Raw genomic sequence first — 27347 nt, 5'->3', positions numbered from 1 at the left:
TCTCTCTACATTTGATATTTTTTGTATAATTTATTATCTTTTATCATGGACAAGTACTGGAACCTTTGCATGATCTATTCATGTCGAAGCCAAAATGGGGGTTAACAAACCAGAACTGGTCCCCAAGGAATACACTCCAGTGATAGATGTTGTCGGACTTCTGTCACCCGGGCAGGTCTTTTTATATCTCCCTGCATCATTTTGGAAAATATTTCATCTATTTGGAGTATTATTTTGCGTTGCAGACCCAACATTCGGTGAGGCCAAAATCATCCTTACTTCAAATGGAAAATTCTTTAACGGAGTTCTTAAATTTTCTCTACCCTTTCCATACTATCCCTTGCCTCTTGATACGAGCTAATGTCGTTGATTACCTCGAACAAGCTTTGTTTAGAGAATCTTTATAAAATTAAGATAAAATTGAGACATTTTGTTTCGATTTTGAGGGATGTGACCGTGTCAAATTTAGATGGATGTGCACCTTAGCTTGATCATGTATGGAAATTTTTTAAAACATGACAGGCAATATTTTGCATTTCAATGTCGGCACAACAGTTGATCTGGAAGTCCTGCGAAACTTATGGAGCCGCGTGGCTGGGAAATATGGGAACATGTTCTACTCGAAAGAGAAGGTTCTACTGCAGTTTTTTTCTTCCAAATATTTCAGTGGTTGTTCGTTGATGACCTTAATTTTTATGAGTTCTTTCGTTCTATGGTGGAAATAGGGTGAAGACCAATCCATCGAGGATGATGATGGCGATCTCAGGCTGCTTGAGAGATCCGTTGGAAAGGAATAGCTGTGCAGAGTTTCTGTGAGTGTATATATGATTAAACACAAATTCGCCTTAATACCAACTTTAAATGAAGGTATATATGATTTGTTCCTTGGGGTTTTCCCCCTTTTTCTTCATTGTGATGCAGGTGTTGTGCTAAAGTTATTTTATTTCATCTTCATTTTTCTGATGTTCAACTCCTGCATCTCCTTGCTGTTCCGGGGAAATTTCTGTTTATTTTTCCTCTGCCCTTCTCAGAATTACTAAAGTAGTTTGCATTTTCACATTCACATCAATTCTTGAAATTTGGTTAGCAAAATATATTTTTTGTCGCAGATTAAATAAGTCTAAGGAATCATGTAAGCCAGCTTCAGATACATTCACAAGTTGTCTAAGATTTGACTTACGGATCTCAAAGAATAACAAGCATTAGAGCTTCAAGAAAGAACATAGAGTGAGACCTTCGTGTTACCATAAGCTTCTGTTAATTAGACCTTCATGAAATTACATGTTCAAAAATGTACATAACTGGCATATCTGCTGTCAAACGAATATCTATGAAAAAATGTACGTAGTTGGCATCCAAAGGCTGATGCAGCTCTCGACCTGAATCATTTTCCTGCATATGAAGTATTGTAGGTCTGACCTTGAATCTGAATTTTACTTGACAAATCCACAATGTAAGGAATATGAAAAAATATAAGCTACTATTCTGAGACAGCATCATAATTCTTCACGGATCTCTTTTTGCAACTTTGAAATCATATTTTCATGGTCTACAGACTTCGAGAGTAATAGCCTAATGATCTTAGAAATTTTTAAGAGGGAGTGGATTAGTTTTTTAATAATTTTGTGTTTTCCCATTTTTCTGTAACGTGGTCCATAAAGTCTTAACACATGTTGAAATAAAGGAGTTCACACATGTTTTTTTTCAGGTTCTGGGAAATCCTTTATCTTTTCACTGGGTCCTCAATCACAATCCTACCAAATTAAGAGTCTAGGAAAATAAATTGACTTACACAAGCACCTTTAGTTTCCTGTGAAGGTTGACCTCAAGTCAAGCGATTTGATCTCACTTCACCTTCAATTAGTGCTTGTCATGAGGTTTTCTTGATTTTCATGGACAGCTGATATCATATATCAAAATGTCCGCCATAAGATATCAGGGTGGATATTGAAAAGTGAACACTGCCTTCATGTTAATCTCAGAAGTTCTTACACAGTAACTCTTACACTGTGCATAATAGAATTATATTTCTTTAGAAAGCTTTGATGCATATATCAGTTATACTTCCCATCATTCTCCCTCTTGCATATTGATAAACCATAAATTGGGGTAAATTATGTTGTCTGAGGCTCCTGGTGTATACAACAGTATTTATAATTTTTCTTACAAGCATAGAGGAATTGAAGAATACATACACAAGGAGAGAGTATAAAACTAGTGGGTTTCAACTTTAATCTTTTTTCAGAGTAGTATGTTTATTTTAGTAATCAAGTCTAATTAAAGAAATAAAAGAGTGAAAATTAATTCAAAATAACTGTAGGAAGTGGAATTTTTATAGTCTAATCAACCCATTTTCTCAAAATCTTATAGTATATATATCATTGTGAATTTATAATTAAATACTTTGGCAACACCAGGTTGCAGAGTGAGACGAGATGCAGATTTTTACCATTGTTTGTGGCAATGGAGATGGAGGCAAATACGCGCTGATGAGTGGTGGAGTTAGAGGTGGCATGTATGATGGTAAACACCTAGGATATCGATGATGATAACATCGGAAAAGGGACAACAACGGGAGTCAAGCAAAGAGGAAGATCACACTGACATCATCGTCACATAACCCACAAGCCAATTAGTGCTTTCTCTTCACGAATCTTGATCTGATCATCATTCTTTAAATCTTTCACTCTTTGAATGGAAGAACTGATCCAAACGATATATTAAATGAGAAAATTGATGGAAATATACGTGTCTGACAAGTCAATCACACATTGCACATCACGTTACATGCCCATTAAAAATTTGTTATTATGATCATTTGAATTACCAATATTATTTATTCAATGTTAATGTTACTCAACATCCACTCCTACTAACAAATAAATACTAAAAATATATTTACCAAAGAATTAATATTAATTATGCAGATTCCGTGCAACTCTGTCGCAGCTTGTATGGATTTTATTAATTTTGAGAGTTTTGTGCAATTTTTTATTCCATGTGTGAATTTGTACACTTTATGCGAATTTTGTTCTCATTGTGCGAATTGTTCTAATCGTGCAAACTGTTCTAATTATGCGAATTTGTGCTAATTATGCGAATTTTGTTCAAATTGTGCGAATTGTTCTAACATCTGTTCTAATTTTCGCACAAAAAGGAACAAAACAACGAACAGACCCCTGTGTGGTTCTTTTGTGCGAATTTTTTGTTCGTTTTAAATGAGCATAACGACCATGTCTAGGAAAGAGAGAAATAATAAGAGAGAGTTGGGGAGAGAAAGAGGGAAAGAGAGAAATAATAAGAGAGAGTTGGAGAGAGAAACAGGGAAAGAGAGAAATAATAAGCGAGTTGGAGAGAGAAACAGGGAAAGAGAGAAATAATAAGCGAGTTGGAGAGAGAAACAGGGAAAAAGAGAAATAATAAGAGAGAGTTGGAGAGAGAAAGAGGGAAAGAGAGAAATAATAAGAAAGAGTTGGAAAGAGAGAAATAATAAGAGAGTTGGTTGGTGAGAGAAAGAGGGAAATAATAAGAGAGAGCTGGAGAGAGAAAGAGGGAAAGAGAGAAATAATAAGCGAGTTGGAGAGAGAAACAGGGAAAGAGAGAAATAATAAGCGAGTTGGAGATTGTAACAGGGAAAGAGAGAAATAATGAGAGTTGGAGAGAGATACAGGGAAAGAGAGAAATAATAAGAGAGAGTTGGAGAGAGAAAGAGGGAAAGAGAGAAATAATAAGAGAGAGTTGGAGAGAGATACAGGGAAAGAGAGAAATAATAAGAGAGTTGGAGAGAGATACAGGGAAAGAGAGAAATAATAAGAGAGTTGGAGAGAGAAACAGGGAAAGAGAAATGATAAGAGAGTGTTGGAGAAAGAAAGAGGGAAAGAGAGAAATAATAAGAGAGTTGGAGAGAGAAACAAAGGAAAGAGAGAAGTAGTAAGAGAGAGTTGGAGAGAGAAACAGGGAAAGAGAGAAATGATAAGAGAGAGTTGGAGAAAGAAAGAGGGAAAGATAGAAATAATAAGAGAGTTGGAGAGAGAAACAGGGAAAGAGAGAAGTAATAAGAGAGAGTTGGAGAGAGAAAGAGGGAAAGAGAAATAATAAGAGAGCTGGAGACAGAAACAGGGAAAGAGAGAACAAGAGAGTTGGAGAGAGAAAGAGGGAAAGAGAGTTACAGAGAGAGAGGGAAAGAGGGAGTTACAGAGAAAAAGGAATGAGAGAGTTAGACAGAGAAAGGAGTGAGAGAGAGTTAGAGAGAGAAAGAGGGAAAGAGAGACAGTTAGACAGAGAAAGATGAAAAGCTAGAGAGAGAATTAGACAGAGAAAGAGGAAAAGTTAGTGAGAGAGTTAGACAGAGAAAGATGGAACGTGAGAGAGAGAGTTAGAGAGAGAAAGAGGGTACTGCGAGAGAGAGAGAGAGAGAGAGAGAGAGGGAATGCTAGAGAGTTTTAGAGAGAGAAAGAGGGAACGCGAGAGAGAGAGTTTTAGAGAAAGAAAGAGGGAATGAGAGATTGAGACCGGGACAGAGAAAAAGAGAGGGATGGAGTGAGAAAGAGAATAAAGGAAAGAGAGATATATAAAGAGAAAGAGGGAAAGAGCGAACGAGAGATTGAAATAGAACGAGGGAAAGAGAGAAAGATAGAGAGAGAGAGAAAGAGGGAAAGGGAGAAAGAGAGAGAGAGAGAGAGAGAGAGAGAGAGAGAGAGAGAGAGAAAGAGGGAAAGGGAGAAAGATAGAGAGAGAGAGAGACAGAGAAAGGGGGAAAAGGAGAAAGAGAGAGAAAGATCGAAAGAAACGAGGGGAAAAAAGAGAAAGATAGAGAGAGAAAGAGGGAAAGATAGAGAGAGAGAAAGAGGGACAGGGAGCAAGATAGAGAGAGAGAGGGAAAGGGAGAAAGATAGAGAGAGAGAGAGAGAGGGAAAAGGAGAAAGAGAGAGAAAGATCGAAAGAAACGAGGGGAAAAAAGAGAAAGATAGAGAGAGAAAGAGGGAAAGATCGAAAGAAACGAGGGGAAAAAAGAGAAAGATAGAGAGAGAAAGAGGGAAAGATCGAAAGAAACGAGGGAAAAGAGAGAAAGAGGGGAAGATCGAAAGAAACGACGGAAAGAGAGAGAGAGAAAGAGGGAAAGATCAAAAGAGAGAAAGAGATAAGAGTGAGAAAAATGGAAAGGGATTGAGAAAGATAGAGACAGAAGTGACGTGGATCTGTGGATCTACTATTTGATCTCGATCAAGATTGAGTCCGTTTCGTTTTTTTGGGTGATTGACTGATATTATTATATGCTTTGGACCATAGAAAATGAAATATAGCGGGCATTATTTATTTATCGATTCGGTCGCATCCCACCAATGGACTCGACGAATCTTCTTTTGGTCAATGGTAAGTACAAAACTTTCCGACGGCCTTCTGGCAGACGCGGCATTCCACGTCACAATTCATGTATCTTCTCTTTCTTTATCTCTCTCTCCTCATATTAAACAAAAAATTGGGAATTTCTGCGTCGTGCTCTCTCTCTCTCTCTCTCTCTACCTCTTTGTCTCTACGTCTCTCTTCCTATCCTCTCCTCCCTCCAGTTAAGCAACAAACGCGAACTTCGTCCTCTCTCTCTCTCTCCCTCTTTATCTCTTCTTCTCTCTCATCCAGTCGCACAAAATCCATTGCCAGTTCCTCTTGCTCTCCCATCCACATCTTTCTCCTCATATCGACCAACCTCTCTATCAATCTATCTCTCTTTCTACATATATATATATATATCTATCCATCTATCTATCTCTTTTCTATCTCTCTATCTCTCTATCTATCTATCTATTTCTATCTATCTATCTATCTATCAATCTGTCTCTCTGTCTATCTCTCTCTCTCTCTGTCTGTCTATCTCTCTATCTATCTGTCTATCTATCTATCTATCATCTCTCTGTCTGTCTATCTCTCTATCTATCTGTCTATCTATCTATCTATCAATCTCTCTGTCTGTCTATCTGTCTATCTATCTATCTATCAATCTCTCTGTCTGTCTGTCTATCTCTCTATCTCTCTATCTCTCTATCTATCTCTCTGTCTGTCTGTCTATCTGTCTATCTATCTTTCTATCTATCTATCTTTCTTTCTTTCTAGTAATCTCTCTTATATGTTTGTTTATCTATCTATCCATCTATTTATCTTCCATTTCGGATTTCTGTGGGTTTTAATCATCATTGAAGCGTTGACTGAGTCGATTTCCGAGTGCTAGTCTTGTTCTTGCCGCGTTTCGTACGATGACCCGTTCGTCGAAAGAGGGAGAAAGTCTGACCTTCAGCCCGCGGTATTAAGAGGAGAAGAAGAGAAGAGAGGAGGCAGAAATCAACCTCTCTCTACAGAAGACGATCCCAATCTGTTCTTCGGCCTTTCGCAATTCTCTCTCATGGCTGTGAGTATCTCTCTCTATCTCTATCTCTATCTCTATCCGTATCTGTTTCTCTATGGAGGTTTATCCATGATGGGTACGGCTCTTCGGATTGATGCAGAGTTCATGAGAAGTTTATGGATATTAATTGTGGGCTCGTTGTTTTCTTACTTTGCGATTGTTTGGCGAATTAAGGGGGAAAATTATGAAGTTTATGGAACATGTATTCATCCGAGTTGGAGAATTATCGCAATATGCTTGTTTTTGGAGAATTAAGTACGTGTTTCTATGAGTGACAATGATATTAAGAGAAAATGCACAAATACTTCTCTAGAAACTTGGTTTAGGATCTAGGTTTCTATCCTAACTGATCAGAAAGTATCATTAAACTTTGGTTCTAAGTATTCCGTCTTATTCGGTGAATTTGCCAAATTATTTAAATTTTGGACGATCGTCAAACTTTCTAAAATGATACAGAAGATCATGTTCTGAAGAAGAAAATTATTTCTAATCAACCCAGAAAAGAACAGTATCATGAGAACTCATTTCGTGTATTAGAAAATTTTGTCTGATTAAAACAAAAAAGACAACTTTGTTCCATGGTTTTTGCCTTATTTAGTCAGACTTGTGAAGGCTAAAAATCTCCAAAAGTATTGTAAGATTCTAGGACTTTTAAGTACCATTATCTTCAGTTAATGAATATCACTATCTCATGCAAACCCTAATTCATTTCAGGCCAAGTCTCGCGTCCCACAGTTTGGAGAATGGGAGCAGCAAGTCCCATACACGTTGTACTTTGAGAAAGCAAGAGGGAAGAAGGTTTCAGGAACAAGCCTGAAAAACCCTAATGATCCAGAAGAGAATCCTGGGTTTTTCAAGGACCAACAGAGACAGAAAGAAGAAGAACACCAAGAACAAGCAAATGAGCAATTCAACAGCGAGCAGATGAAGTCCCCTTACCAATCCAAGGGTAACCAGAGAGAAGATGATAGCGCAGAGATAAAGAAGGCTGCGACAGAGGGAAGTGGGCTCTCTCAATCTCCCCCACAGAACAGAAAATTAAGACCCAAGTTTGCTCCACAGGCTGAAACCGTAAGAACATTTCTTTGGTTTTGTTCTTTACTGTTAGAATTTGAGTACTTACAACAGTGTGAGAAGCTATAGCTTTTAGCTCAGTGGTAGGCGCCTGAATATTAGCTTGGAATTGGAGCCAAGTTTAGGGATCAAATAACTTTTACTACAGTGATAGGTATTTGAATCTTAACAGGGTATTAGAGGCCGATATGAGGGTTCAAATAGTTTTTAGCACAGTGGTAGTCGCTTGAATCTTAACATGGTACTATAGTCTAGGTTTAGGGTTCGAATAACTTTTAGTACAGGGGGAGGTACTTAAATCTTAACACGGTACTAGAGCCTATTGTAATGGTTCAAATAGCTTTTAATACAGAGGTACAAGTTTGAATCTTAATATGTCACTAGAGAATAGGTTTATGGCATAAATAGTTCTAGTATAGTGGTCGGTGCTTGAATTTTAACATGTTATTAGAACCCTAGGCACATCATACTAAGCCTTAGAGGGAGCTGTTGAGGGGGAATGTTAAAGACAACATCTTGTTGATAGTACTCTTTTAGAGAAGTAGCACCCTTGTTATCGGCCATAGCTTTTACCACAATGTTAGGAGCTTGAATCTTAACATGGTATCAAAACCAAGGGTGTCAGTTAACATCCTAGGCTCCGCATACAAGGCCTTAACATCAGATGTTGAGGAGTTTGATGATCAAGGAAACATCATGTGGATAGTAATTTAAATGGAAAAGTTGTGCCCTTGAAATTAGCTATAGATCTTTAGCACAACTTTAGGTGCTTGAATTTGAATCTTACCCACAAATTACAAGGTCTAATTTCTCATGGGTTTTGTGTGATCTTCATGCAACAGAAGCATAGATCTGTTGCAGTGCCCAAATTTGGAGTTTGGGATGGAGGAAATGCTGAAACTGGAGGTGGCTTTACGATGATATTTGAAAAGGTGAAAGAAGAGAAGGCAAATGCTGCTGCCCATCCTCCAGCTCCTTCCTTCACGCCGCCACGTAACAATTACCAGCAACCTCATAAAGTTAATACTCAGACAGCACCGCGATCTCGGGTAAGCTTATGCCAATGGTATTCTGTAAATTTTGGTTTTGCTTCATCAGTTATATTAAATCAAGATGTTTTGAAAATAGCATAAATAATCCCAATTTATTTTTTAATCAAGAGCTAGATTTTGCATTAGGAGTCATTCTCTTTGAAAATTTATACAACTTAAAGACTTTAAGACAAAGATAAATTTTTTTAGTTCATGGCTATTGTTGTAGTGGGATTTATGCTATTCTTTTTCCATATATATTGAAAAATGCCAAACTTTGTCCTAAGTTCTACAATTTCTATTAATGCAGGTTTTCTGCTGCTTCTGTCCCAAAGTTGCTTCATGAGTATGGATCTAGCCATGTGTGTTGTGTTTACAAGTGTATTTATTCTGCTTCATTATGTGCGCATAATCAATCAAAATGTTTGGGAATTTCCAATCATGACCTTTCTCAAAAAAATAAAATCCCTAGAATAATTGTAAAGATATGGCTGTTTAAAATAGAAGAATTGGAATTTGAGTATAATCTTCGTTCTTCAAATTACTATCTACATAAATATTTTTGTGAGGTCTTTCTCTCTCAAAATAAAATTTCTCTCACGCTAATACAAATATTTTTAGGATGCAAAAGAAAAAATTGACAAAACATATGGTGCATTAGTCTATGCTCCACAAGGAAAATCACATTACAATGAAAGATGATGCATCGTCATCATTAGACTAACCAAGTTATGACTGAAGAAGTCTGGGTCATTACTAATCTTAACACAATCAATGGATCATTATAGCATTACGTCCCAAAGTGGGAATGAAAAATGAGCATATTTAGATATTGGTTGATGACAAGACAAGGATACGACTGCTTTTATTAAATTAATGTATGACATTATTAAGGAAAGGATTTAAGGAATCTAACTCAATGTTATGATAAAATTGTAAACTATACAATTATATGAATGTGAAATAGCAAAGAAGAAATTAGGGAATAGAAGGTTTTTTTTGGAAAAAATATAAATATATTGAGCTTACCAATATATAAGTATTTCTGAACATACACAAGTAATCAAAGCTTTAGGGGAGGAACTAATAAAGAAGGACCTTAAAGGTGAAAACATACATTTATTATTTTTAAAACGAGTTATAAACTATTTAAGAGCAAAATTTTTGATAATTCCCATACAGTGATTTCTCAATGATACACATTTTACCCCAAGGTTATGATACTGACTCATCATGATTATACATAAGCTTTCTAATTTTAGCCTCTCATGGCCTCCCTAGCCATAAATCCTGTAACCCAAGTATCTCTCTAATTTAAAAAGGCATCACATTTATTGTCATATAGACGTGGCTAGAAAGTAAGGATACCTTCAAACTTGAAACTTAAAATTTAGAAAACAGATACATTTTAGATATTGTATTCATCAATAAAAATTCATTAGTTTTTTATAATCAAGAAAGCATGAATAATTAAAATATAGATACAACAAAATGAGATAAAATAAAATTAAATAGTGGATACTATAATATGTGATGATATGCTTGTGTTTCTTAAAATTCACAAAACTCACACAAAAAACATATTAAATGTGTATTACGTGTTGAGTGAATTTGTTGAGCATTGAACTTGGGCCGAATGATTAATAATATTTTTATAATCATTTGTTATATTTGTTAACTTCAGTGTCTGTTACTTCAGTATGGTATAAATATGAGGTGTCACCTTTAAAAAATATCCCTGAGTATATACTTAAATCTAAAAATATTGTGTTTCCACATAATCTGGATTTTTAATATAATGATGGCAAACATCGAAACGAAGGAATTGTGACCCATATGGAAATTAGATAAATAGGATTTAAAATTTTTATTTATTAATATATTTCAGCAAGGATTCATTGTTTGAGTTCCTTGTACTTTTATCGTGCTATTTTGAATCTTATTACTATTCAGGTCAGATGGAGTCAGAAAAACTAGGAAATTAAATACATTAAACCAAATAAAATAATAAAAGACATTACTTGGGCTTAAAATTTTAATATTATTAGGTCTTGACATAAATAAAAGTATTAATTATAAAATCTGTAAAATCAAGGAAAATAAATGGTATGAGGTCAACCCTGGGCAGTAATTTTGTGGTGTTTCAACTGAAATACAAATTTATTATATCCATATTTTTTTGAACTGGAAAATAAAAAATATTTGATTCATTAAATTGAGAAACTATTAACAGAAAGTGGGAGAAGAATAGCAAATAAATTTTCAGATAATGGATATGAAAATGAACTGAAGTTTTTAGTAGTTTTAGTTTGTATTTTAAAGTAGATTCTCCTTAACTAAAATGTGTAGAGTCTAATTTAGAAAAAATGAACGGAAGTGAAGACGATGACCATATGAAAATTAAGACAGTAAATTTTCATTTAAAAAAGAGAATGAAATAATCTAAAGGATGCATTCATAGCCAGATTTTTTTGGGTGACTTTGCATAAAAGAGAATTGGCTTTATAGATTCTATACGGGATAGAATGGAATTCATATTAAAGACATAAGAGATTGAGACATAGGATAAGTTAAAGTATATTTTATTGTTCTTTGATCGATAAAATGAATTGAATTGGGTATATACTCCGAGGGTTAACTTATTTGGGAGACTAATACTTTAAGATAGCATTTTATAATCTTTCTATTGTCTTCATATTTTCTTCTTACCTTTTTGAAGAAATTGAAAGATTAAAAGAGATATATAGGATATTAGCTTTTGGAGAGGCACCCTAGAAGATCACAGTAAAAGGAAACAAACCCATTGAACTTTCTAAGCCTTTTGTGTAAAGCCCAAAAGTAGGTGGCATTTTCTGTACAAAGGCATGCATGATTATTGTGAGGACATGTCTGTGTGCTTGGATTCAGAATAGGGGATTGAGTCCCTAAGCGTGAACACCACACACATCTTGGGTGGTGACGACAGACTCTGATCTTTAAAGCCAATGCCCTTTTGGTGCTTGTGCTCGTCAACGCTCGAGCGTGGAGGATTAGGGCAGGCCGTGCACGCAAACTACAAGATGCGTAGGCACGGCGGCACGCCACGCGCGCATGAGGTATGTGCACACGCGCCACACACACTACTTGGGCAGGGCGCAGGGCGGAAGATATCTCGCCAGGAGACTACAGCATTGACACACAAAGAGCACCGATACAACAACAGGGTGTGTGGTGTCCCTGCGGTTAGTGTTGGGCGTACGACACCTAGTTTGGGGCGCCGAGCACGATATCGCCTACACAGACCGTGCACAATGGTGTCAGTGTGGGTGCTGGTGGTGCGTGGAGCATCAAGGCTGAGATGGACTAGCGAGTGTGGCGAGTGCCGAGGCCCACGGGCGCGTGGCCCTCCACCCAGGGGCACGCTTTACCGGTCGTGCCAACAGGCGCGCATGCGGGGCTACGGGCCTCAAGGCGCAGGAGCGCCACTACCCAGGCGCGCGGTGCCTGGTCTCGTTGCTTAGGTATCTTTCGTGGTATTCCCCCATGTAATGGATACAACCACGATGTAATAAGTTCTGATATATAATGCAATGACCCAATTCATGTACGGGAATGCATCCCCACCCTCTCTCCTTAACCTCTGAGCATTCTAAAAGCTGTTGCTCAAGACTTCCACTGCAAAAGCAAAGGCCACTAAGTTTTCCAGCCCAAGCATTGAGGCTGGCACACGTTCAATTGGAGCATTTTTCCTAGCTTGAGATTTGAATTCGTGCCACTATGTGCTAGAAGTGGAGTTTAATTCCATTTATAGAAAATGCTATATTCATAGTTTTAGAATTCTATTTGTTGGTTTTCATAAAACTATGTATGCATAACCTAGAATATTGACATGGTATTTTTAGCATAAGGATCCATGGAAAATAAATTACTAATGATATAATTAGGGGATGAATAAAAATATGTGAATTTATTTGTCATTCTTCCTCCTCTACTTTTTTACGTTGGTAATTGTGGCTATATATATTTAAGAGACCTCTATTATTAGCTATTTTATTTAATAAGTAAACTTTAGCATCTATATACCATCAACATTAACAAGAGGAAATGTTTACTTCTTTTATTTCACATAAATTTTTACCACACTGCATTGGGATAAAAATAACATATGCGTGATATTTCTCATTACTTGCAAATCATTTACCTTCTCTCGTGTTATCATACCCCTTTCCCTCTTCCAAAATATCACAACACACTCATAAGTAGATGGCATATCCAGTTAAGTAGAATTCTAGAGATTAATATCAATTATTAAAAGAATGTCCAAGTATGTATCATATGATCAATGTGATGATCTTCTGACTTTGGCTATCTTATTTCAACACATGATGAAGATGAGAACTAGCTCCTTTCCTTGAGAAATCATTTTGAACTCCTTGAAACTCAAGTTAATCTCTTATATAGCTTCATTATGATTTGGTTTTAGCTCTATTTTGGTTTTGACTTCAAATCACAACACATTTAATGGATAAATTACAATTTTGATATTCAAACCTAGGGGTTCAAAATTGTGTTCTCAGTTAAGGGCATTGAACAAAAATATGTAGAATAGGGTTTTATTTTTAAAAAATATGACGAGCAGGACTGTTCATTAATAGTGTGAAATTTTGAGATTCATATAAAGGGATTTCAAAATTCAAAGACAGTGCGTTCTCACTGTCGCGAAAGCTATGGAGATCTCCTCTGTAGCTGCCGGTACGTGCTCGAGAGAAGATCTGAAAGTCTACCAGGAATGGTTTTCCTTCGCCGATTCAGGTTTCTTCGCATTCACCTTACTTTGAAATCTTTTGAAATCACTCATGATTGAAATCTTTGAAATCATTGAGATCACTGAAATATTTGAAATCACTGAAATCATTGTGATGATGTTATTCATGGCGTTGGATGTTTTTTGGATTTGATTTTAGATGGTGATGGACGCATCACGGGGCCTGACGCGATCAAGTTCTTTGCCATGTCCAAGCTTTCCCGGGCCGAGCTTAAACAGGTAACTCGAGGTCAATATATTTATGGAGTCTGATCTTTCTTTGGGTTGAGGGCATCAACATATCAGTATGAATTGCATTTTTGTGTGTTTTTGATATCAATCAGGTACCCCTAATTAAACATGTCGTATTTTTGGGGGGTCCCTGCGCTCGTCATGCACCTGTGACTTTATGAAAACAGACACTGGGGGGAGATGTTCTTCCATTTCAGAGAAACTCTTTCATGCTGGAATGCTTGTTTTGTTGGTTTTTTCTAAATCAAATTATTGACTTCTGCAAAAGAGGCTTTTGCAGTCATTTCGTTTTATTTTTATTGTGTGACGTCAATAGTGCGTATACTGCTTGGATCCGACGCTAGATTCTACTCCATCCTATACAAGAGAACTTCAAATGATGTATCCGACATCGTTAAATTTCTACATTCAATTTTGTGTATCATAATTGCATGCCTTTGAAGGCTTATTTACAGTGATAATAAGCCTCAAAATCTTTTGTATTCTCACTAACTTGCTTGTTTTCTGGAAAACTTTGGAGGCATGATTAATTCCTCTTTCTGTTCTGAACCTTGTTTACTGATCTCTACGGATCATAGTTATTAACCCCTGTGTTCTATTTTCAAAATATGTTGGCTGTATGACTTAACAGTTTTAACGTAACTTAAACCATGAGTTAATTACTATGTGGAGATTTTACTGTGCTAAAGCTTCATGTTTTACTTTCCTTCATAGAATAAATATTATGCTTGTAGAATTTTTTTGGGTTCTGAAGGTCATGAGATAAAATTTTCAGCGGCTTTCTCTTTTTTGTTGTGATTAGCCGTTGATTTCTCATTAGATATTTTAGACCAAAAACTGGCTTCTTACTAAAGGCGCGAGAATACATTTCTGGCTCCACTCCAAATTAATGGCTTTTACTTATGGCGTTTGGTTATGCCATTTTGTTTACTTCTCATTATCTTGAGAAGACAAGCCTTTTGACCTGTTTGAGATTAGCGGGAGAAGATGTGGTAGATTAGTTAGATGTATCAGTAGAAGAAGGACAAGAATTTTCGAGGTGTAGGTACTGCAAGAAAGATTAGAGATGATTTAGCGATGAACTGTGGTGACAGGATGGGTACTTATGCTGAAATCTGAATTCTGCAGTGCTGCATTCTTTTTTGAGTGCGTTATTTGTGGTCGAAGGAACCTGTGATACTTTTATATATTTTACCCGTTTATCTTTTTCTCTCTTAGTTAAGTTAAATCGCAGTTGGAAAATTGCTAGTACTCTTCTCGTACCTTTCACTTTCTCCACCAGATGAAGATTCGAGAATATCTTATTGTGTCCGTTCTGGTTCCTACAAAGCTTTCAAGTGGCGTAGGTTCTGCCACTTCATAAGGAATTTTGGATCTTCTGTCTATTTTATTACGCCCATTTATTCTTATGGTTCAGTTGGCTTTAAGTTTCCTCTGTCCATGAGCTGGATTGAATATCTCATGAATTAATTGAAATAGCTCCCTCTTTTATCCCATGAATTTTGAACAAGCTTGACAAAATCTAACGATTCATAGGGGAGATTCAATCTAAGATCAGATAGATTGCAATTCGATCCAAAGAAGCAGCTGCCTAGTGTTTGGCAAAACAATAATGGAAATATAAGAATTCCAACAAGTCAGATGGGAATCACTTGAATTTTAAATCGAGCAAGACCAATTCCCACGAGGCAAAAAGGAGATGCAATCAAAGATCATGAAATTGCAACTTGACCGAAATGATCAATTGAGTGCTCGGCAAAATGATAGCGGAGAGATACAATGAAGGAAGAAGATAAAGAAATTTGGAATGGAAACTGAATCAGATTCTCTCTCCTTTGGGCTCTAGGAGGATCTCCCTGATTTTCTGGCCCTCAGTCGCTGAGCAATCTTGAAATCTTGCCTACTGAGGAGCTGCCGCTAGCTCCCCATTTATAATCCAGCTGTAACACAGGCCACATTGATGGTACGTACCGAGTGCCATTTTCCCCTGATTCATTTCGCATATCTTGTGAGTTGCTTGTAAAACATATTGTATACCAGCTTCGGACTTTATCTAAAAAGGAGCATGGTTGACGATCACTTTACAGAGGTCAAGAATCAGACATATCTGTGTGCAGTTATCGCTCTGGATTATTTGGGGAAAGAGGACATCCATGCAATAATCATCTGTGCTTTTCGGCTGGTGTAATTCTGAATGGTTCTACACTGCCCCACTTAACCCTGAAGCTCAGTACTTGGTTAAATCCATCATGAGTAAATAGAAGTTTTTTAGGCATCTAATAGCAATCTCTTACTGATCTGTTTCCTTAGATGATTGCATGATCTCTGGGCTGACTTTGACCTCACCCCTCAGTGGCTATCGTTTCCCTCATAAATATGATATAATCTATCAGTTATATGAATGCCGAGACAACTGAAGAGGAAAGCAATGTTCGATTCCGATATGGATCTCAAATGGTGCTTGTAGAAGACCAATTCCAACAATGTCCAGATCCATCATATCGTCGGATGAGGAATGGAGCTTGAATAGGTGATAGAGAAGAAGAATGAAAAGGCAGTACAAAGGAAAATCGATAGGAGGCATTGACATGTCACCTCCCCTCAGTTTTTTGAGGCCTGCTCCTTGACTTCCAGCCTTGGCATGCTCGTGCTGCTGCCTGACTCCAATTAGTCACTGATTTCGTGAATCCAATCTTCCCGCCTTTGCCTTATTTAAAGGAGTGAGGAGGATTGGGGACCTAATTTGAAGGGGTGAATCCAACCCCCTCAGTTTTTTGATACGAACCTTGACCTAGGCTCGTATCGGGAGGAGGATTGGGGACGAGGTAGGGTAGAAGTTCCCCGGGTAGAGAGGTGAAACGGGAATGGTAGAGGACGGGTCGAGCTGAGGAGGTAGGGATCGGCCAAGGACGAGCCGCCTGAAGATGCGGTGAAGTGAAGACGATCACGAGGACGGGGATCTTGGAGGGAGGAGGCACGTGGATGTAGGAGAGATGAGCGAGGAAGAGAAACCACTGATCCTTAATAACCAAATCCAAGTCTGCCCTCCTACAAGGAGGGCTGTGCTATTTAAAGGGAACATAGGGGAAAGGAAACATAGTGAATGACGATAATGCCCTTCACGCTGCCAGGGGACCTTATCAAATAGGTGATAGAGAAGAAGAATGAAAAGACAGTACAAAGGAAAGTCGATAGGAGGCATTGACATGTCACCTCCCCCTCAGTTTTTTGAGGCCTGCTCCTTGACTTCCAGCCTTGGCATGCTCGTGCTTCTGCCTGACTCCAATTAGTCACTGATTTCGTGAATCCAATCTTCCTGCCTTTACCGTATTTAAAGGGGTGAGGCACATCGCCTGTAAGGGTCATGCATGACTCCCTCCCCCGAGTGTTTCGGCACTTGTTAATATCAGTCTGGGTTTGGAGCTTATTAAGCTATCTGCAAAATTTGGATTTTGGAAATTCATGAAGTTGGCTTTTGTTTTTACAATGATAAAATCAAATCATAACCTGCAAACTTATGGGGTCCATCAATAAATTCCGTTGTTCAGTCGTATTAAATTTGTAAAGAGATGGATTGAGGTTGAGTCATATTCCTCGAAATGCAGATGAATATTTGCACTGGTGATGTACAGATACTTGCTCTTGTCTTATTAGCTTTTAGGTCCTTGGGTATTTATCATGACCTCCTGCTGCATAAATGTAGAATCATTTCAAGTAGTGTGGAGTATGTACTGAGGATAGAGCTAGTTCCTCTGTGTCTTTGTTTGAGGGATCCTTCGCATAACATACAATGTCTTTTCTAGCCATAATCTCATCTTGTATAATTTACTGATTACTTATTGTGACTGCTCTTCAGTCCGTTGTAACAGTAGTTGAAAATTAGTGCTGTGGTCATGAGTTGAGAAATGGCTAATGTGCGAGCAGCTTTGCTTTTCTTGCAATCCGTGTTATTTTGCATGTACTTTACTTGGTGATGATACTGAGCCTGAAAAAGCGATGCCCATAATTGGGCAGCCTCTCCTTTACCTTCTAAGTATAGAAGCAGCAATTACAGAAGCAACAGTTAAACCAAATAAGTGAACAAGCGGAAGCTTCACGGGGGGACAGTATGGAGTAATGACCACATCATAGTCCCATGAGGTGCACAATAGTTAAAATAAGTATTTCCAGAAGAAGATGATATTCCTTTGATGTGGAATAAGGAGGAAGATCGAAAATTTGTATGGCTGAAGTCATGCTTTAGAAAGAAGAAGAAGAACACTGCAGCTACCACATGCATGAATCAAGGCTAGGTAATGATTAATGTTATGTCTTCCAGATCAAGCTTGTCTAGCTGGAGCTCATCCATTACAAGGTGTATGATGCCACTGCTGCTCGTGTTCATGTGTCCCAAATCTAAGCCATCCTTCGGAGAAAATCCAGTATATAGATGGTCTTTTACCGTTAGTACATTCAGACAAGAACAATTATTGATCCCTGACATAACTTAAATGTAAATAACTCTCTATCAGTGAGAGATGACTCAAATAAAAAATTGGAGAACTACCCCCACAGAAAAGTAAGAGATGACTCAAATATCAGTGACGAGAATCTAGAAATTGAAAAATACATTTATTAACCCAGAAAATCCAGATCTAATCTTGATCAGTGAATAGAGGAAAACGTTTGACTGATTTTTCCTGGACTGAAGAGGATATCATCCAGAAGTTTGCTAACATCAACAAGGTCGATAGCTGCACTATAGAAATTTCCCAACCTAGGGCAAACTAATTCTTTTGAGAAGCTTCAGAATCAAATTGGAGCATCTATCAGCACTTCTACCTCATCTTCCTTCTGGTTATTGAAGAAAAATATAAAACAACGATCAAGGGGGAAAACTATGGTGTAATTGCTGTGCATAGACCAATTGGTATGAGATTAATAAACACTCGTTGAAAACTTACCAAAGAAGAAAAGAAAGGTCGGGACCCTGGCACGTGCGAACTAATCCCACGTGCAGGATGGTTTGAAATAAGGCGGGAAACGGCAACTCAAAAGAGGAGGACACAAGGCTATGAATAAGAGGAGAATTCAAGATGAAGGCATCAAGAAAGTGATACCTGACTTCGTCGACGGAGATCCTCCATCGCCCGGGTGCTGGACCGATCCGGACAGCGCAGTCCTCTCGTCACAGGGAGATCTATCCCCTTTCTCAGCGGATTTCTCCTCGTTCTCTGTTTCTTACACGGTTATCCTGTCCGTGATTATCCAAACCTTGGATCGTGGGAATTTCAATCGTATTATTGTTTTGGAATCCTAGAGACTCTTTGTGGATATTCTCAGCTTGAACTTTCTAGTTGGATCGAATTACATTTTCAATAGATCTGTCTCGACGCGATACTCAAGGAGATTTCTTCAGTACTCTGACTGAGATAGACTACGAATATGTTGAAGTTAGTCAGAAATCATCTCTAGAATATGGGAATCCTGGCAGCATCCAGTGCCATACAAAAAAAATTGGATGCTGAAATTCCAGATGGTTGTACAATGTGTTTTACATGCTTCAGAGAGTGATTCTTTGTCTACTCAAGGTTGACCAAAGGATGGGTGGAAATATGATGACCAAAGAAGTGCGTTCTTCAAGATTTTTGTTGCCCTCAGGAACTCTGCAGCCATACTGAGCAACTTATAGAAAGAAATAATGGGTATCCAAATGTATAGGATAATCCTCAGACGGAGGATAAATTTGAGTATCATGTAACGATTAGTCCCCGTAAGGCCTGACAAGAGGCCTCAGAAGTTATCCCTTGTTCACAAGTGGGCGTCATGGAAGCAGATCAATGATATTGAGGGAGAAGTGCCTGGAGTAAATTGAGTTAGTTTTATCTAATTGTTTTTTCCCTTTTAGCCAGTTAGGACGAAATTTTGTATTTCGTCTTAAAATTTGATATAGAGAATTGGGTTTCCTCCCTGCACTCTAGCTGGCTCTCTATTTTCTCTATTCCACCACTGATGCAAGATCATCTGTCTAATTATATTATGTTGGTTGTGGCGGTTGTGATGTTGAATGATGGTGCATCTTTCTCTTTGTTTGGGTGATGGAGCATTATCATCACCAATATCCATTTCAATAAATTTTTTAGCTCTTCTCCTGCAGCTGGCGGCAGACCTGGCAGTGGGTGGGTCCCACAAACTAGGTTTTGACGAAAGGCAGAATGATTTGATTTACTTTCAAAACAGTCAGCCCCATACTTATGGGGTTACAAGGTGGGCCCTGATATTAATGGGCCTCGCAGATAAAAATAAGAAAGGGAGGAGAAAGTAAAAGGAAAATACAATACAATTAAGATTCAACAAGTGAAGAGAGTCTCTGGATCAAAAATTTATTTGTCTTGATGTGTATTGCTTGATAGATGCAACTTCATCTTGGATAGATGATAGGCGAGTTATAGGGAGAGCTTTGAGCATGCATTGCGCCCCAGGGTGGATCATTATATCATTGATTAATTCATGATATCTGTTGGTATGCGTGAGTATGCAAGATTATGTTATAGAAAGAAAAAAGAATCTATGAAGTAGATATGGCAGTGTCTAGTTTGGTAATCCTTCAGCCAGGAGTGTCTTCATTTAGTTCTGTTGGGAATATTTTCAGCACTAGTTGCATATCTGTTCCGTTTGGAGTACATAAATGTTTAAACCTTATGTGTTGTCTTTATGCTTCTTTGTATCTTCTTTCTACTGCTTGCCTAGTCCTTGTCTTAATGAGAGACTGATCAAAATCAGACTTCCACGTTTTCCTGTCGGATTGAAATTTGGCCTAGTGACTTACTCTTCCACTTTTACTTGTTTTTCTGATTTTTGCCTGTTTCAAGAAGTAATTTAACTGTCCCTTGAAGGTACAGTCTTACATGTATGTGTGTTGCATTTGTAAGTAGTATTGTTTTGGTTGTTTAACTTTGTTAGAGATTTTACTGTCTTTAGTGGCCTCTTCAGTAATTTTGGGTTTTCATAACAATTATTGTTGAATCAGTTTTGTACCCTGACTTCTTTCATACGGTCTATGTACTCCTCTAAGGTTCATTTTTATTATTTCATTACTCCTGCCTTCACTGCTGTCTCCTTCAACTGTATTGTATGTCCTAAATGTTTTCTGAATCTATTTTACCCTTTATGGCCTCAAAATTTATTTCTGAAGGTTTGGGCGGTTGCTGACTCTAGAAGACAAGGGTTTCTTGCTTTTAAGGAGTTTGTTGCAGCAATGCAGGTCACTATAATTTATTTGATTTTTTTCCCTTCATTTTACAATTTATAAAAGAGTTGATTGACGTTTATCCATATCGAGTGCAGCTTGTTGCCCTGGCACAAGCAGGACGTGAGATCACACTGGAGACCCTGTCTTCCGAAGGTGAGAAAAGGAGAAACCGGTGTTTCTACAGTCATCACCTCATGGATCTAATTTCATTTTTATTGTATGAATCATAATGAGAATTATTTTCTTCACCAGTGGATTTGGAGAGCATAAGGCCGCCCGCAATGGATGGGTTGGATGCACTTTTGGTAGCATGATTTGAGCCTTTTTTGCTTTTGCCCACCATTTTGAGCATTTTTTTTCCTTGTCTTGGTGTCTACTTATCCATTATTTATGTTTCAGAGAAAAAAGCCTTCGCCCAAAAAGAAGGAACAGGAGACTGAAGGTACCATCTTCTGCCATTAGGGACTCGATTGCATGTTATGCTTCCAATACATATATTAATCTAAGCGAGTTTTTCTCTCAGGAATTCCTCAGCCTCCGCAGTCTTCTCTGTGGTTTTCCTCCAAACCCACAAAGAAGGTAATTATTTCCTTGAATTTTGGACTCACAAATGGAATGTTGTTGAGCCGTTAGTACATAATTCCAGCTATTTGTGTCATGTATATGTGCTTAGTTTATGTGGGATGTTTTGCAGCACTCTAGTGTATGTTTATGCCTTATTAGATAGCCCTTTCACGTTTAATTTCTATGTTACTGCATTTTGTTGTAAGTGAGCCGTATTCTGTAAGTGGCTCACCTCTCTGTTCCGCTCAGTGTGAACTCCTTATCATTTTGTTATTTTGTAAGTCATCTATTCTCTCACAAATGAGAATAAATGACTTGAGTGATCTCTTATTCTCTCACGTAGATGTTAAGTGACCCATATGTGATTGGGTCTTGGCCCACTAATTTATAAAACTCAGTACTTAAACTGGGCATCCCTAACTCAGCAACTAATAGGTTTATTTCTGAACCTTAATGCGTGTTTGGGGTGGCTGGAGGCTCTGGAAAGGTGTTCTTCATCTCCATTGGGATTTATAATATGTCTGGAGAATGTAGATATGTATATACATTTATATATATGATTTATCTTTAAAAGCATAGTCTATCATTTTACTCCAAAAGTCCTTTCAAAAGAATCATTTTTCTTCAAAAGTTTATAATTTATTGTGCTGTGACCAACCGATTTATGACTTTGGTTTAGAATGGGGCTCTAAACTCTTTGACCCTTGTGTAATAAATGTTGTTTTTTTGTTATGTCTGGAGATAATTTGAATTACCAATTGATTTCAGGTGTCATTAAGTTCAGTCACGTCGATTATTGATGGTCTCAAGAGGTTATACCTAGAGAAGTTGAAGCCCCTAGAAGTTGCATATCGTTTTAATGACTTTGTATCTCCATTACTGGTAAGTAACTGTATCCTTCGTAATTTCTTGGTGAACCTGCTCTCTCCTTCGTGTAAATATCCAGTTCGAGCGTAGTCCTTCTGAAATTTAAATTTATTATCTAATTGATTCCAGTTCTCAGTGAGATAAACTTTTGGCAGACAAATAGTGACTTTGATGCCAAGCCTATGGTTATGCTGCTGGGTCAATATTCAACAGGGAAAACAACGTTCATAAAACATTTACTCCGAACCAGCTATCCAGGTTTGCAGGACGTTGTTAGGAAAAGCTTTCCTCCAGACGCCAAATCAATTTTGTTGACTTAAATTACCCTTTTCAGGTGCCCATATCGGACCAGAGCCTACAACTGATAGGTTTGTCGTTGTCATGGTAAGCCCATTGTTTCTCTTTTTCCCAGAAATATCTTATTATCAACATATTGAATCGAGTTTCAAGTTTGTTAATAAATACTAATATTGATGTTGGTATGCTTGCACTGTCCTAAGTTTTGATCGTTTATCTCTTTCAACAGTCTGGAACAGACGAAAGAAGTATCCCGGGAAATACTATTGCTGTTCAGGCTGATATGCCCTTCAGTGGTTTGACTACTTTTGGAACCGCATTTCTATCCAAGTTTGAGTGCTCTCAAATGCCACATCCGGTGAGATCCCAACTCTTGATTGCATTTAGTGGGTACATTGCTTGGTAGGGTTCACCACGTCCCAATGATGTTGACATGGAATGTTGATGGAGGTGTTGAAACTGTTTGATAATTTTTCAATGTTGTTGTAATGTCAAAATCCGTCAACATCATCGTTGATGCAAATGTCAGCATCATTGTCAATGTGACGAATGTGGTTGACCCTGCTATCAATCGTCAGTGTTAACTGCCTAGGCCACCCGTTCAACATCTTCATCAACTAGCACAGGAACATCAATGTAAACATAGATGAGAGTCAATGATGTTGACGATAACGATGGTGGTTTCCAAGCCCTAATACCAGGATCAGATTATTTCTTGACTCACTCTCTCTCTATCTCCAAGCTTCTGGAGCACATTACATTTGTCGACACCCCTGGGGTTCTCTCAGGAGAGAAGCAACGGACACAGCGAAGCTATGAATTCACTGGAGTCACTTCGTGGTTTGCTGCCAAGTGCGATCTTATTCTTCTGCTGTTTGATCCTCATAAACTCGACATCAGTGATGAGTTCAAGCGTGTTATTGGATCTCTACGGGGCCATGACGACAAAATCCGAGTCGTATTGAACAAAGCTGACCAAGTTGACACTCAGCAGGTTTCGATCTTGACTGATTTTCTTGTTTTTATTGAAACAAGGCACATTGAGAATGTATTTCATTTCAGCTTATGAGAGTCTATGGAGCCCTAATGTGGTCACTTGGCAAGGTTCTGAACACCCCGGAGGTGATGCGCGTTTATATTGGGTGCGATGTCTCTCACATTCTCTCTAATTTTTTACCTTCTTCTTAATATAGCTAATTTTGTTAACAGTCAGGGCATCTGTGTAATTTTTTTTAAGGTTTCCTATCCTTATTAAAGGAAGGTTAAGAAAGGTAGGTGTTAAGTGATCTTTGCTTTTCTCTCTCCTCTCTCTCTCTCTCTGTCCCCCCTGCTCTATCATCTTCTTTCTCTTCTCTTCTTATCCTAATCCATATTGAGTTTTATCGGGAATTTTACAAATTTACCTTTGCGTCATGACTTAAGACTCAGACTCTTGCATCTTGATCTCTTAACGACTGAATTTTTTGAGCACCATTTCTAAATTCGAGGAATATTTTATTTGGTCAGAATTCTTTATATTTTTTGTTTCATGTTGCCAGTGAATTTCCAGAACCCACTTTTGAAAATATGACTATGATCAATTACCTGAGTGAAAAACGAATGTTTAAACTCTTGACTAGTGCTTAATAGGCGCAATTCATACTTAACTGGACTCCTTAATTTCTCATTTAATTTTCTTTGGTGGAATTTATTGTTGAGAGAGTTTTTTCACGCTTCTCTTTTTTAAGAAACTGGAATACCTTTCTTTTGAATTGGTCTTCAGATCATTCAACGACAAGCCTGTGAATGAGAAAGCTTCTGGCCCAATTGGGAAAGAACTTTTTGAAAGAGAACAGGATGACCTACTGTCAGATCTGAAGGATATTCCTAAGAAGGCTTGCGACAGGAGGGTGGGGGCATATTCAACCTTTCCCTGAATCTTCTTAGGTTATATTTGTTTTCCATCTCTAGCGATATGAAATTTGATATTTTCCCTTAGATCAATGAATTCGTCAAACGCGCTAGAGCAGCCAAAATACACGCCTACATCATTAGCCACCTTAAAAAGGAAATGCCTGCCATGATGGGGAAGGCCAAGGCTCAACAGAAGCTCATTGACAATCTTGAGAGTGAGTTTCAAAAGGTAATATTCTCTCATCTTATGTAATATCATTTTCTAGTCCGTTAAAACTTTCTGTCACTTCCCCTTATTTAATTTTCATTATAATTTCTTGTTTTCTTTTTTCCGTCTCTTTTTCTTTTGAACAAAAGGAATTTAAATAAATGTGGTAAACACAAGGAACACCGACAATGATGATTTTTTTGAAAAAAACACTAACATGCTTGTCTGGCTCCATCTTTTGAAGATGTGCAAATAGGATCTGGAATGACAAAAATGAAAACAAATAAATAAAAATCTTTCTCTCTATTTCCCTCTGGCGGCCAGAGAAACAAGAACAGAAATAGAAAAAAAAAATTGGACAGATTTGCCTCTCTTCCTCTAATTGAAGACAAAATTTGGAGTTCAGAAAAATAGACGAAAGACAGAAAAGCCGTCCTGGGAGACACATTTTAGTAAGAAAAGCCTCGCTGAAAAAAGACCATTACAGGGTTATTTATAGTCTCATAATCATACCGTTTAGCTGCTAATCATTGTGATTCAGTTTTAGCAATTGACGGTTTCCATCGCAGTTTCCAAATTCAACTGTTTCATGGCAACAGTTTCTTGATTTACCTTTTCATGAAACAGTAGAAACAGTTGCCATGAAACAGTTGAATTTGGAAACTGACGGTTTCATCGCAGTTTCCAAATTCAACTGTTAACTGTTTCATGGCAACAGTTTCTTGATTTACCTGTCTCCTTAACAGGGTCAGTCTTGAGCCCTGGCCCGACCACACAGCCCTGACTTAGTGGCCAGACCACCTGAACTGTGAGTTGACTAACCTGACCTGCCTAGAAGGCAGCAGGTTGGGGTTTCAGTTAACCAGGGTTCGTGGTTCAATGTGCTGGGTTCACAGTTTAGGGTTTATGGTTTAAGCCGTCCTGTTTGTGGTTTAAGGTTTAGGGTTTGTGCTGGAGGATGTCCTGTTCTCGTTGTAGAGTTTAGGGTTTACGGTCTTGGCCATCTTGTTCACTGAAGAGGGTTTAGGGTATATGGTTTTGGCAGTTCTGTTTAGGGTTTAGGGTGTAGGGTTTACGGTTTCAGCTGCCCTATCTGAGAGAGGTCAGGCTGCTGGGTTGACCTTGGGTTAGGTTTACCAGCTGGGCCAACCGTGATTAGGGTCATGCCAAACCCCGTTCCGAAGATCATACAAGACAAGTAAAATTAAGAAAAAATATCTGCTACCTGGTTCTTAATTTTCAGCTGCCTTGGTAGCTCAAAAAAACATTTTCTAAAATTTTCAGGTCCAGAGAGAGTTCCATCTTCCACCGGGGGACCTCCCAAGCGTCGAGCATTATAGGGAAGTGCTCAACGGATATAGCATCGACAAGTTTGAGAAGCTCAAGCCGAAGATGATACAAGCGGTGGATGATATGCTCGGATATGACATCCCGGAGCTCCTCAAAAACTTCCGCAATCCATATGAGTAAGCAGCCTCTCAGCTAACCCTCGCGATTGATTTTTCCGTAAATAGTAATTATCTGCTCATTAACTGGGCCTTAATTTTGATTCCTGTTTTTGGAAACAAATATTTGCAAATAAATGCTTTAAGAAATCATACAATTGGTTAGTATCTATCGACATTCCTTTCATTCGATGCCTTGACAAATCATCCACTGGTCTGATCTTAATATTTTATTCATTAGCTTTTCTATCTCCTTGAGTTGACCAATATATATATATATATATATATATTGTAAACAAGAAAAGAACAATTCTTAATAGCAAATGAAAGAGATTACAGGGTTTTATAGGAGAGGGCTGACTAGAGAGGGCCCTTAATGGGCTAACAAGAGAGAGAAAATAAAGACATGTAATACTCAGATCAACACTCCCCCTCAAGCTGGAGCGTGGATGTTATCCACACCCAGCTTGGAACAGAGCTCCTCAAACCTAGGGGCATGAAGCCCTTTGGTGAAGATATCTGCAAGCTGTTCAGCGGACGGAACATAAGGCGTGCAAAAATCTCCCGATTCAAGCTTCTCTTTGATGAAATGGCGATCGATCTCGATGTGCTTTGTAGGGTCATGCTGAACGGGGTCATGAGCAATGCTGATCGCCGATTTGTTGTCGCAGAACAGCTGGACAGGAGAGGGAACTGGACACCGTAGCTCACGAAGAAGCTGGGTAATCCAAAGTGCTTCACACAGACCATGCGCAAGGGCACAGAACTCCGCTTCAGCACTCGATCGAGAGACCACTTTCTGCTTCTTGCTCCTCCAAGTAATCAGATTGCCGCCCAAGAAGGTGCAATACCCAGATGTGGACCGACGATCAATCACAGAGCCGGCATAATCTGCATCGGTGTAGACTTCAAGACGCAGGCCGGTATGGCGACGAAACAATAATCCACGGCCAATGATGCCCTTCAAGAGACGGAGGAGACGATGAGCAGCATGAAAATGGCTCATGCGAGGAGTCTGCATGAACTGACTCAGAACACCCACTGGATATGCAATGACCGGGCGAGTGTGGGTGAGATAAATCAGTTTTCCCACAAGTCTTCTATATGGGCCAGGCTCAGCAAGCTCCTCATCCGCATCGGCACCAAGTCGATGGTTCGCATCAATCGGTGTCGAAGCAGGCTTGGCGTCCTCCTTTCCAAGCTCACAGAGAAGGTCCACCATATACTTTCTCTAACAAATAAAGATCCCGCTGAAAGAATAGGCCACCTCTATGCCAAGAAAGTACCTCAACGGGCCAAGATGGC

At 38.3% G+C, this 27347-nt stretch overlaps 2 protein-coding genes across 2 annotated transcripts; both read left to right on the top strand.

The window, feature by feature from the left end:
* Window positions 1–6194: 6194 nt before the first annotated feature.
* On the top strand, window positions 6195–8944 carry LOC144708426 (RPM1-interacting protein 4-like). Its single transcript, XM_078581740.1, has 4 exons — window positions 6195–6400; window positions 7112–7468; window positions 8314–8520; window positions 8813–8944. The coding sequence occupies exons 1-4, from the start codon at window positions 6395–6397 to the stop codon at window positions 8846–8848; spliced, it is 606 nt and encodes a 201-aa protein (XP_078437866.1). The 5' UTR covers window positions 6195–6394; the 3' UTR covers window positions 8849–8944.
* A 4235-nt stretch (window positions 8945–13179) lies between these two features.
* Window positions 13180–26229, top strand: EHD1 (EPS15 homology domain 1). Its single transcript, XM_078581466.1, has 16 exons — window positions 13180–13293; window positions 13446–13525; window positions 20712–20780; window positions 20864–20921; window positions 21021–21073; window positions 21168–21210; window positions 21292–21347; window positions 22101–22214; window positions 22355–22457; window positions 22534–22583; window positions 22726–22854; window positions 23239–23490; window positions 23559–23638; window positions 24259–24385; window positions 24475–24618; window positions 25882–26229. The coding sequence occupies exons 1-16, from the start codon at window positions 13209–13211 to the stop codon at window positions 26065–26067; spliced, it is 1629 nt and encodes a 542-aa protein (XP_078437592.1). The 5' UTR covers window positions 13180–13208; the 3' UTR covers window positions 26068–26229.
* Window positions 26230–27347: the final 1118 nt, after the last annotated feature.

The sequence above is a fragment of the Wolffia australiana genome, chromosome 10 (assembly GCF_029677425.1).
Source record: "Wolffia australiana isolate 7733 chromosome 10, ASM2967742v1".
Lineage (NCBI taxonomy): Eukaryota > Viridiplantae > Streptophyta > Magnoliopsida > Alismatales > Araceae > Wolffia > Wolffia australiana.
The sequence above is the reverse complement of the archived record's forward strand: the minus strand, read 5'-3'. Positions and strand labels throughout refer to the sequence as shown.

What these genes read in the sequence shown, in the direction of transcription:
- LOC144708426 (XM_078581740.1), top strand. An exon ending in TTGCTCCACAGGCTGAAACC is followed by an intron (nt 7,469 to 8,313) that starts GTAAGAACATTT and finishes TTCATGCAACAG; the next exon opens with AAGCATAGATCTGTTGCAGT. An exon ending in AGACAGCACCGCGATCTCGG is followed by an intron (nt 8,521 to 8,812) that starts GTAAGCTTATGC and finishes CTATTAATGCAG; the next exon opens with GTTTTCTGCTGCTTCTGTCC.
- EHD1 (XM_078581466.1), top strand. Translation starts at nt 13,209, where the DNA reads ATGGAGATCTCCTCTGTAGCTGCCGGTACGTGCTCGAGAGAAGATCTG. An exon ending in GTTTTCCTTCGCCGATTCAG is followed by an intron (nt 13,294 to 13,445) that starts GTTTCTTCGCAT and finishes ATTTGATTTTAG; the next exon opens with ATGGTGATGGACGCATCACG. An exon ending in ATAGGTTTGTCGTTGTCATG is followed by an intron (nt 22,584 to 22,725) that starts GTAAGCCCATTG and finishes CTCTTTCAACAG; the next exon opens with TCTGGAACAGACGAAAGAAG.